A 12051-nucleotide genomic window follows, 5' to 3' on the forward strand; every position below is an offset into this window, starting at 1 on the left:
AAGAAATAATTCTGATATTGAAAGAAAAAAGCAAAACTGAAAGGGAAACAATAGTTAGGCTAATACAGCAATTCAGAAGAGAGATGACAGAAGTCTGAAGCGATGCCATACCATAGGGAATAAGGAGGATATTTGAGAGATGTTAAAAAAGTATATTGTTCAGGACACAATTGGTCATTGAATGTGGAAGGCACAAAAGATGACTCAAATTTGGGGTGTGGCTTACTTGGTTATGGTTAGATTCATTCACCAAAACTGGATCTACTGGAGGAAGAAAAGTTTTGGAAATGAGTAAAATATGGTTTATTTTGGATATGTTGATTCTGAAGTATCTTATGGGGTATTTAGATAAAGAACTCATTTCAGGGGTGTACAAAGAAAAATGAACCAGAAACTATATTAATAAAAAACAAAGAGGAATAAGAAAACAGAGACAGGGCCACCAATAAAGTAAAAAGAGTTTCATGTAATGTTCAACAATGTTCTGTCCTATAGAGAACGTAACTAAGATAAAGACTGAAATAGTCTTTTTGGTTAATTTGCTTTGAATTGGGCAACTGGAACAACATTACTATTGTAGCTTACAAAAATAAACAGCTTTGGAGGCCTCACTGAGGTGGATTTAAGAGTGAACAAGAGAGAACCTCCAGGTAATAAAGAAGAATGGCAGCTACCTACATCTTTGTCTCCCCATATCCACCAGAAACAATAAAGAACAGGAAGAACAAATAAATTTATACAAAAATCATACCCTCAACCTGAGGAAAAGATAGGATATATCCAAACCTCAAATTACAGTTGACCCTTGAGCAACATGGAGGTTAGGGGTATGCCAACCCTCCATACAGTTGAAAATGTAAGAATATAATTTAGAGTCGGCCCTCCATATCTGTGGTTCCTCCATATCTGTGGTTCCACATCGGCAGATTCAATCAACCAAGGATTCAACCAAACTCTGCCAAAACAACAATCATAGAAAACTGTAACAAAACAGAGCAAACTGAATTAAAACACTCAAATAGCATTTGGGTATATAAAAAGCAACCTGACTTGAAAATTCAAAAAAACAAACAAACAAAAAAACAACAGAAATAGGCAAAAATAACTGGCATAATTGAGATGATTAAATTCAAGAAAGAAATGGAAGATAAGGCAAAATCGTAACATAAATTAAGATTAAATTATAAGGTGCCCATAGAGAACAGACTAAATGAAAATTTAAGAGGCAAAGAAGAAATGCAAAATAACAAGCAACATGAGAAAGGAAACAGGGTTAGAGAGAGTGAAATGGTGGACAAAGGAGAAATAAACACATGTATAATTGGAGTCTCTGAAGAAGAAAATAAAAACAATGTAACAGAATTAATACTTAAAACTATAATTATAAAAACTTAATCACAAATAAAAAAGATGTGAATTTACATTTTGAAAGGGATCTCAAGGTAACTGGAAAAGTATACCTAGAATGTCAACTCTGAGACATATCCTGGTAAAACTATTTAGACTTGAAATTAAAAAAAAAAAAACCTCAAGGATTACAGGCTACATGATCAAATAAACTGTAAAGGCAAGAGAATTAGACTGGCATCAGTCTTCTCAAAATCATACACACACACACACACACACACACACACACACATGTATATGGCAAGGCAACAATGGAAAAGAATTTTCAGAAAACTGAACAAGTGTGAATCAAGGATTTTATATTCAGCTAAGCCATCCTTCAAGTATCAGTACTATAGAAAAACATCCTTAAACATAAGAACTTAGATAATTGTGTACAGATGAGCCACTAATGAGGAATCTAGTAATGAATGAGCTTCATTCAAGAGATGACTTGAGAAAACTTCAGCCAATAAACAAATTAAAATGACACTGAGAATTTATCATATTTAATAGAAGCTTTATGACAAATGAGTAATAGGGATGACAATGCAAAACCAATATATAAACATTTTATGTGTGACCAGGTAGAAATAAGATAACTAAAAAATGGAACATAAAGAAGAAGCTAGAATAAGCTCATTGATTGCTGTATGCTACATAGGCAATAGGTGTGAATTAAGGGTTTTAAAAACCTGATAAATCAGAAAGTAAGCATTTAATGACAATGAGGGTAAAGTATAAGTAAATTGGTAACCACTAGAACAAAAATTCAAACCTCCTAAATATAAACAAAGTTTTTAACAAAATAGCAAATAACGTACATTACATGGAGAAATAAACAGAGTAAATGTAATAATTATAAAATTTTCTGAAAGACTTGAGACCAAGCAGTCAGTCATATTAATAAATATAAGTGGGTTTGACACATCTATTAAAGGAAAAGTGCTTCCAATCTGGCTCTCAAAGCAAGAACCAACAGTATGACACATATAAGAAACAAAGTTATTTAAGAAGGCTAAAAATAATGGGATGGACAATGGAATGCTAGGTAAATGAAAACAATAAGAAAGTAAGGGTACCAGGCAAAGTATAATCTAGGCCAAAAAAGGAAATTTGTGACAAAGAAAGCTCTCTTTTAATGCTAAGAGCCACAATTCACAATAAAGATAATAGTTATCTTGTGCCAAATAACACTGCAACCAGAAGATGCAGGAAGACAAAGATAGAACTGCACTAATAGTAGAAGATGTTAACAAACAAAACAAAGTACAGGACAAAATAAGTACAAAAAATGACTATGTATATAGAAGACCTACACAACATAACGTAGACTCTATGACTATAAATCAAACTTGACATACTGAGAGTAGACTGTATACCATCTAAAGTACATATAAACTATTCATAAAAAGTAATCATATATGAGGCCACAAAGTTCCGTAAAGTAGAAATATTAACAAAAAATATCTGATCACAATGTAGTACTAGAAATTATTAACAAATCCAAAAAGCAAAAATGATCTTCTATTGAAATTAATAAACCTTATTTTAAATAATCCTTGGGTCAAATGAGAAATTCGAATTGAAAGTAAAATTTTCTAATAATGAAAACACTTTATATCAGAATCTATGACATGTAGTTAAAAAAGCAGAAAAATATTGATCAATAAAAGAATTAAGAATAAATGAATTAAATTCATAAATTAAGGAAAACCTCAATGAGTATTAACTTTTCAGAATTGTCACTAATACCCAATACCCCAAATTATGAAAAGAAACAAACTCAGTCATTACCCCTATCTTTTCCCTCTTATTTGCCTCCATTTTGTCATTGAGGAAATACTGGAAAAGGCTGGAGAGAAATGGGCTAACTTATGAAAAAGTGCACAACGGAGATGACTTTTTGAAGTGAATGCTCCAGTGCTAAACACTGAGTTGAGAAATAATTTAAAACCCACATATCTTTCCCAATGGGAATGGAAAGATTTCTACTAGGCAATATGAATGATGATACACAATATTTACTATCTCACAGAGAGACTTACAGAGCTCAGCAATTCTAACAAAACATCTCAATCACACCTCCACTCTCCACCCTTCCCCACAATTCCCTCAGGCTATGAAAAAGTAGATAGAATAGGAACTATCCAGGCCTCAAACTACAGTGCTGACTGGAAAACAAATTGGTTCAAGTTAGAAAGTATGAAGAAAGCCAAGCCATTTTATTGCTGATAGAATGTACAACACAGACCTCCAAGCATGAACAAGATGAAAAGAAACATTCTGGCAACTCTGTAAATACACCATGGCAAAAAAAAAAAAAGAAAAAGGAGTAAAGAATAAATGTATAAATGAATTGAAACAATGCATGCTAACTACAAAGAGCATGACTAGAAGAAAACTCACACAAAATAAATTTCCATAAAGTACTTCTTGAGCAACTTGATGAAAATCTAAATGCAATAAACAAAAGCTCAAAAAACAAGATGATTTAAAAAATAGAATTAGGAAGACTGCTTAGCTATAAAAAATGAGAAACCAAACAACAAACAAACATTGCTACAGAATCAATAAATAAATTAGGAACAACAGGTACACAGGACAAGGCTAAAAAAATCAAACTGACTTTATGTCCATTTACTAAGGTGACACCAAATGTGAATTTGGATCAACTAAAAGGAATGCAGAGTACTGGAAATTGCAATACTTGAGTATATATAATTTTTTTCCTCATTAAGAAGTTGCTTTAAAATAGAGTTAGGTGTTTAGAGCAAAAATAACAATGTATTCTGTAGATTCTAATAGACACAGAAATAAAATGTAGAAAAACAAAGGGCAAGGTGGGAAAAATGAAAGAAGAAAGTTTTAAGAAAGTTTCTTAAAATGTGAAATGGCATATTTTTGGTGGACAAACTCTTAGGGTGGCCTCCATTATGTTCCAATCCTGGTGTTCACAACCTTGTGATTGCATCCCCTTGAGTGTGGGGATCCAGGACCTGTGACATGCCTCTAACGAATAGTATATGGGAACAGATGTATGTGATTTTGCATATTATGTAAGAGTTCAGCTGCCATCTTTCTGGAATCTCCCTCTCTGTTGCTGGTTGTGAGGAAGCAATAGGCCATGTTAGAGAACCACATGTGGTAAGGAATTGCTGATGCCTAGAGAAGCACAGAGCACCTTCTGGCCAACAGCCATTAACCAACTGAAGTTTTCAGTTCTAGCTGCAAGGAACTGAATGCTGCAAAGAACCATGTGAGTGTGGAAGTGAATCTTTTCTGAGTTCAGTCTCCAGGTGAAAACTCTGTTCTAGCTGACACCTTGGCCTGGTGAGATCCTAAGCAGAGAGGACCCAGTCAAGCTGTGCCTGAACTCCTGACCCACAGAAGCTGAGATATTAAAGATTTGTTGCTTTAAGCTGCTTAAGTTGTAATTTGCTATATGGCAATCAAAAAAGGATATTATTAATATAATGTTTAGGTTTAAATCCATCATCTTATTTGTTTTCTCTTTATCCCACCTATACTTTGTTTCCCTGTTCTTTTTCTGCCTTCATTTAGATTATTATTTTGTTTCATTTTACCCTCTTTGTTGGGTTTTTGCTATAAATCTTTATTTGCTTGTTTTTTTATCTTAGGATCTGCTTTAATTACATATCTTTATCACAGCCTACAGTCAAGTTATGTTATACTGCTTCAAATATAGTACAATATCTTGTACTTTCACTTCTCCCTTTCCCACCCTTGTGCTATTATTGTCATTTATTTTGCTTTTACATATGTTATAAACCTCATACGATTTTTGTTTATAGAAGGAAAATATCTTTTAAAGAAATCTAAAGAAAAAAATCTTATATATTTATCCATGTAGCTGCTTTCTTTGCATGCCTTGTAATTTTTGACTGGATGCCAGACACTTTGAATTTTATATTGTGACTTCTGGATATATTTTTATTCCTATACATACTTTTAAGCTCTGTTCCGAGGTGCAGTTACTTGGAAACAGTTTGAGCCTTTTGCCTCTTGCTTTTAAGATGTCTGTCAAGACTAGATCAGTGCTAAGTGTTGGAATAATTATTCTGCACTGCAATTACCATCTGTGTACTCTACCCAATTCCTAGTCAGTCTTGAAATTTTCCATTCTAGCTATCAAGAAAGGTTCCCTCTAATCATCTCGGGTAGATCAATCTTTTCCTGGCCTTGGGTAGTTTCCTCACATGCATACAATTAGTCACTGTACAGATACTAGAAGGGGACCCTCTGAAGATCTCTAGAATTCTCTGTAGCAATCTCTTCTCTAGTAACCAGTCCTGTTGTCTTAGTCTCCCCAGACTCATAGTTCTACTTCCTCAACTCAGTTCAACGGGCTCTGCCTGGATTCTCCCAACTTGTACCACAAGGTGGAAACTCTCACAGCAATAAGATAGGGTAATACAGGGTTTATCTCACTTTCCCCCCATCTCTCAGGGCTCATCACACTTTCTTGCCTGATATCCCATGTCTTAAAAACCATCCTTTCATATATGTTGTCTATTTTTCAGTTGTTTTGGACAAGTAGATAATGCGGTTACTTTGTCTTAGCTGGAAGTGTAAGTCTTGAGTTATTTCTTATGAAAAACAAAGGCTGACTGAGCATTGAACCAAGAGTGCAAAGGGCAGAGCAAAGAGCCCAATGGAATCATTCTCAAGAAGCAGGACTGGGGGAAAAAAAAAAAAAGCAGGACTGGGGCCCTAATCAAGCAACTGGCAACATATGCTTGACTTAATTTTAGAATTACTAGCGAACAGTGACTAAAATGTGCATCAAGTTTTCCATCTTTTTCAATGAATGTTTCTACTGCAGTAACTATATACTTCTCTTACTACTGCATGTTTGATAGTGTGTGTGTGTGTGTGTGTGTGTGTGTGTGTAAGGGGTACAGATAATTTGTCTAAGTTCACAGGTCTTCAGATTGAAGCACCTGAGTAACCTCATCTCCATCTGGGCCTGATTTAGATGGGATCCTGAATTTTGAGCCTAAGCCTAATGCCCTGCTGGAATGGGACTTTCCTGGGTGGATTTGAATATGTTTTTCACATAGGAGGAGTATAAGTTTGTGGCTAGAGGATGGACTGTGGTAGATTAAAGATGACCACAAATTATTTGACACTACTACCACTGAGAGATAGGGTTATGACCCCTCTTCTTGAATGTAGGTGGGCTCTGTGACAACTTAATCATAAAAAGAACACAGCAAAAGTTAAGCTGTACCAGACTCTAGAAGATTGGCACCTTCTACCTCTTATCTCTCGGAACTGTCTTTTGGAATGATTGCTCTGGAGGAATCCAGAAGCCATATAGCAGGTCCAACTACCCTGAAATTACCATAGGAGAAAAGAGTATTATCAGCATGTCCCCAGCTGTTCCATTCATTCCACTATAGGCAACACACATGTGAGTAAAGGAACCATTTCCACTATTCCAGCTTCAGCGTACACTGTATGAAGAACAGAGTATCCAGACATATGACCCCGGTCATCTCCAGACATTTGAGCTATCCCAGCTGAGGCCCCGGACATCTTGAAGCAGAGGCAAATCATCCAGCTGAACCCTGACCAAAAGTCTCCCCTATAAAACCATGAGATATAATGAAATGGTTATTATTATAAATAACTAGAACAGGAGGAAAATCAGGAGTTCATTTTATATATGCTTACTACCGATACAGTTACAGAACAGATGTCAAGTTGGTATTTGGATATGTGATTCTGGAATTCAGTGAAGATGTCCAAAGTGAATAAAAATTTGGAAAACAACCTCCTTATTTTGTTCTATTTTCCTTTATTCATAGTACTTATCACCTCTGACATCTCCTAGACAATTTATTTATTGTCTAATGTGTACTATCTGTCTTCTCTGATACAATGTAAACTCCTCAAAGACAGGGATTTTTGTTTTCTTCACTAATGTAACCTCTGCACACAGACCGGTGAGTGGCATATAGAAGACACTCAAATATTTGCTGAGTAAATGAACCAACTTAAAAATAGTATTTAAGACCATTTTATTGAGAAAATTACCTTGGGAGAGAGTGAATACAGTAGTTATGGTTTGAGAATAGGCATTTCAACACTTAGAAGTTGACAAGAGGAGAAACCAGCAAAGGAGATTGAGAGGATGCAGCCAGTAAGGAAAGAGGATAAATAAGAGACAGTGTTCTAGAAGCAAAGTAAAAATAGTGTTTCAAGAAGGGGAGGTGATCAAGTATGCCAATGAAGCTGGTAGAGTAAGATGAGCACTGACAATAAATTATTTGATTTGGCAATGTGGAAGGAACTGAGGACCTTACCATAAACAAAACTAAAACTAGTAGAATGGTGAGAATGAAGTCTAACTACTGAGAACAGGAAGAAGATGGAAGGAAAGGAAACAGACTTTTTTAAAATGAATTTTGCTCAACTGGAGAAGAGAAATGGCTAGGGGTGGCAGTATGATGCCAGGGCTTGTTGTTGATATATTATAAAAGGTTTTGTATGCTAACTGAAATAATCTTATAGAGAGGAAAAAATCTAATAATTCAGAGGGTAGAGGTATTTGAGTAGGTGAAAAAGGATGAAATCTAGTAGTATATAAATGAGTTGACCAGCTCTATGTAAGGACAACAAAATAATTTACCTACAGTTATCAAGAGGAGAAGCAGAGTACATGCGTACAGATGCAGGTATATTAATTAGATGTGGTAGAAACTCCCTTCTATTTAGTTCTATTTTCTCAGTAAAATAGGAAGCAAGATTCATCAGCTAAGAATGAAGACAGAGGAGGTGTAAATAGTCCTTTAGCACTGTACTTGAATACACTTGGCACATATCTTGCATTAGAACTTATATTGTGCTGCAATTATTTTTGAACATGTCTCTTGCACCACTAAACTATGAAATAATTTAAGGTATAGGAAGTATTTTTTTATTTTTGTACTACCAGTATGCAACAAAATGCCCTGCAAACAAATGTTTGTTAACTCACTGATTGAATAAATGAATGTTAAAGATTCCTCTGCGACTTTGCAGCAAGGCCAAAAGAGTCTGAAAACAGCAATAAATAAAATACTATCAAGTATCAATGTGATAATAACTTAAATCCAATTTTCAAATATTGAGAATCTGAAACCATTAAACTTCCAACTTTTATTAAAATTTTAAAACTGCAGATAGAACATAAACATTTCTCTTTTTTCAAGATACTAAAGAAATGAGATGTCAATATTAAAAATAACTACGTCGAGTTAGGAGGTACTCTAGAGTACATGTCACATTGATTCTAAGTATTCAACATTTCATGACAAAATGTCAAGGTTCTGCTCCAAAAAAATCAACATCTTTGAAAAAGGGTTACTACAAAAATATCTTCCATATAAAAAATAAAGTAGGAACACTCTTAGAGACCATGGCCATATTTTATATGTATAGGGTTTTTCTCTTCACACCAAGTGTAAGAATAAAGGAAAATGAAGAACCTCAGATCAAATGGGACAACAGAATGTGTTCCTGACACTAAAAATACTTACATTACTTAAGATTTTGTAATAATCAATACAACCCCAAAATGATGATTTGGCTAAAATTTTTAACTTTCATACAAACCCCAAACAAATGTAAACTGTAATTTTTCGAACAATTACTTTTAAAATCACCAAAATTCAAAGACATTATTTAAAAATGCAGAAATAAAAACAAATCATGAATACGTTATATACCTTATTTAATTCTTAATTACTTTTGGGACATTCTTTTTTCCTTTAATTAAAAGAACAGTAGTAATGTATATGCTATTGGTAGAAAATTAAGAGCTTCTATAAAATGCTGTGAAAAGAAATTTCCATTATTACTAAATATGCCAACCCTTAGTTTAAAAAATGCAAAAGAAGCTAGTCAGCAGACTTAAACTTGAAGCAGACCCGCTTCCCTCTGAAGCAATGATTTGCTGTACTTCCTAGATAATCCTTCAGAAAAGTCTTTCTATGTGTTAATAGTTCAGAATACCAAGACATAGGTACAGAACAGGACATGAACAGGTCACACAACATAACTGGTCTTGCTCCACAGTTACTACAATGAAGTCCACAGGAGCAGGTGGGGAAGGAAACCAACACAATCCAGTGATGCAGTTGTCATAAACCCAGATCATGACTCTCTTCCTATTACCTGATGATCAGTTGTTTAGTTAGATGCAATGGAAATAAAACTGAAAGAAATCTGAAGAGGAAATAAAAAAATGAAAGGTATGTCTCAACATTTTTTACTTTTGGTGAAGTCAAATGGTTTCCACCACTGAGCAAACTGCAGTACTTTCTTCCTCTGATCCTCAAAGCTTTCTCGGATCCCTTTCCTCCAAAGTCTTGGTTCTACATCCAGCATTCCACCAATGATTTCCTTTCAAAGAATGAGAAAAATATAAACACGTGCATGTATAAATACTAAAAACAGGAATGAAACTATTTCTATTTATTCTGTTACTAAATATAACATTAAGTAGTTCTCCGTGAGGATGCTCAAATTTTACATAGGTATTAGTTTCAAGTTAAAAATAAACCTTCTTTTCATTTAGTTCTAACTATGCAAACCCTGTGATTCTAGGGGTCCTAGCTGTGTCTCCTGTCAAACAATTTGTCTATTTTGCTGCTTGTTAGCACATCTATCAGACAGCAGCAAAGGGGAGGAAGAGAAAATGAAATTTAACTAATTTGGTCCTTATTAGCTGCTCTGGTAAAAGTTTGAAGAAAAAGTTGATCAACACATAGCAATTATTAACTTGGTTGTTCAACTACAGTTGAATCTCAGGCTAATGTTCTCTCTACTACCCAGTATAGTTAAAAGCCAGTTTCTTGTACTATTAGCTGTAGATCTTTTTTCAGGAAACAAAATCATATTTTAGTACTAATCTAAGCAAACCAAGAATTAAAAATTATAAATCACCTTCATTTAAAAAGTCACATTCCCAAGCCCTGAAAGGAATGGATTTCTGACTGTCTGCTTATTATTGTAGATCATTTCCTTCATGATCCTCTTCCTGTGCTATCAGCTACAGAAATTAATCAAATTTATGATAGTGAGTATCCACGTACAGAAAGACATGGGGGAGATTTATAATGCTTCGAGGAAGGGAAGTACGGTAATACAGAAAATCTTGGGCTAAGGGTTGAGTTCTGTATATTCAGTCTAGGTCTACAGGATTGTGTGGTAAGACCTTGGACATAATCATTCTAAGACATAGGTTCTTCATCTTAACAAATATACTAAAGGGACCTACTATGTACAAGCAAGTGCCAAATATTGTAGGGGATATGGAGATAACTAAAATACATTTCTCTGTCTTCAGAAAGCTCATAACAGAATGTGGAGCTGTGGTGGGAGTTATAAAGCAGAATAAGGCAAATGTGAAAGCAGACTACATGGAAACTCTAAAAGAAAGAAGATTCTAATTGTTGGATAAATCAGGAAAAGCTTCATGGAAAAGGAAACCTCTTTTCAGTGGGAAAGGGAAATAAAGGGGTTAAGAGAGACATAGTTTAAAAAGAGGGCACATTTAGATTTAATGCAAGAGTTTCTTGGCACCAGCCAATCACTAGCAATGTAGTTTAAGAAAGCCTAGCTTATAAATTGATCTAAAACTGTCTACAAAGCATCAAGTTTTGTCTCATGTGTACCATATAAGGACTGATTCTTGTTCTGTTACTGAAGCAGATGTTAATGGAAAGAGACCAACCCTTCTTGCTCTCTAAACAACTGCAGGCTGAAGGGAGTTTTGGTCTCATAGGCTGTTTCTTGGAAAGCAGATTTTGGGGAAAACGGATCAATGATGTAATGCTAACTAAAGAAGCTTTCCTTTTAACATTAAAACAGTCTCATAAAAACCATAGTACATGCATAATATTTTGGGGGGGCGATCTCCCTATTAAATTTATGCAAGTTAAAAAATTGATATTTTACTTCATTTTCACTAGAATTAAGTATTCTTTTTTTGAAAGAAATAAATGCAGAGTCATAAAGCTTTGAGTTATAAAGCTCTATTGTATAACAAAACAGAATTTTTCAGAGCAATGAAAACAAATTTCTTTCTAGTTAACTGTGGGAAAAGATATTCTGAAAAATTCTCAGACAAGTTTCTGTAACATATCTCAACAGTTCATAGATGAATGTGATTTTAGGCCTCTAGTTAACCTTTAAGGATAACAGCATAAAAAGTTTTGAGTCCAAACCTCTTACATGTCACTATTCTTTTTAGAAAATGATCTTACACAGGAGATGAAAGTGGGGAGGAAGAACAGGGAACCATGGACAGAGTTCATCTAGGCTCCTCTAATTTAGAGAGAAAGGCCTGAGTTACACTAGATTGAAAGGTCACTTCTAGAGCTGTTATTGCCTAGACTTCTTTTGATTGCTCCAATGGCTTCACTAATTTCATTCTAGTCCCTGATACTAACTTACATACTTCCCAAATACTCAGTAGACCTTAAATTTTAGGACTATACCCCTAGAAGGCAATCTGTAGTAACGGAAAGAACCCATTAGCAAAAAATGAAAGATCTACACTCTAGTACCTGTCCAGAAACTATCTGTGTGAAATGAGTGACACATTCTTCTCGGACTATATCGTTCTTAATTATAAATGAAGATGTGAGATCA

The 12051-nt window shown here is 34.5% G+C and overlaps 1 protein-coding gene across 5 annotated transcripts in view; it reads right to left on the minus strand.

Annotated features, from left to right (window-relative positions):
* The window catches only part of CWF19L2 (CWF19 like cell cycle control factor 2), a 208131-nt gene that overhangs the window by 45019 nt on the left and 151061 nt on the right, over window positions 1–12051 (minus strand). For 2 of the 5 annotated variants that reach the window (XM_081241069.1, XM_081241068.1), the window contains exons 18-19: window positions 9669–9798; window positions 3034–6997 (exon numbers count right to left, since the gene is read on the minus strand). In XM_081241069.1, the coding sequence (XP_081097195.1) occupies window positions 6966–6997; window positions 9669–9798 (162 nt within the window). In that variant the 3' untranslated portion in view covers window positions 3034–6965. Of the gene's footprint in view, window positions 1–3033; window positions 6998–9113; window positions 9799–12051 lie in introns of those variants that run through there. The other 3 variants (XM_081241072.1, XM_081241071.1, XM_081241070.1) reach the window with 2 other exon arrangements.

This window comes from Mesoplodon bidens (genome assembly GCF_964165515.1).
Source record: "Mesoplodon bidens genome assembly, chromosome: 7".
In the NCBI taxonomy this organism is placed as follows: Eukaryota; Metazoa; Chordata; class Mammalia; order Artiodactyla; family Ziphiidae; genus Mesoplodon; species Mesoplodon bidens.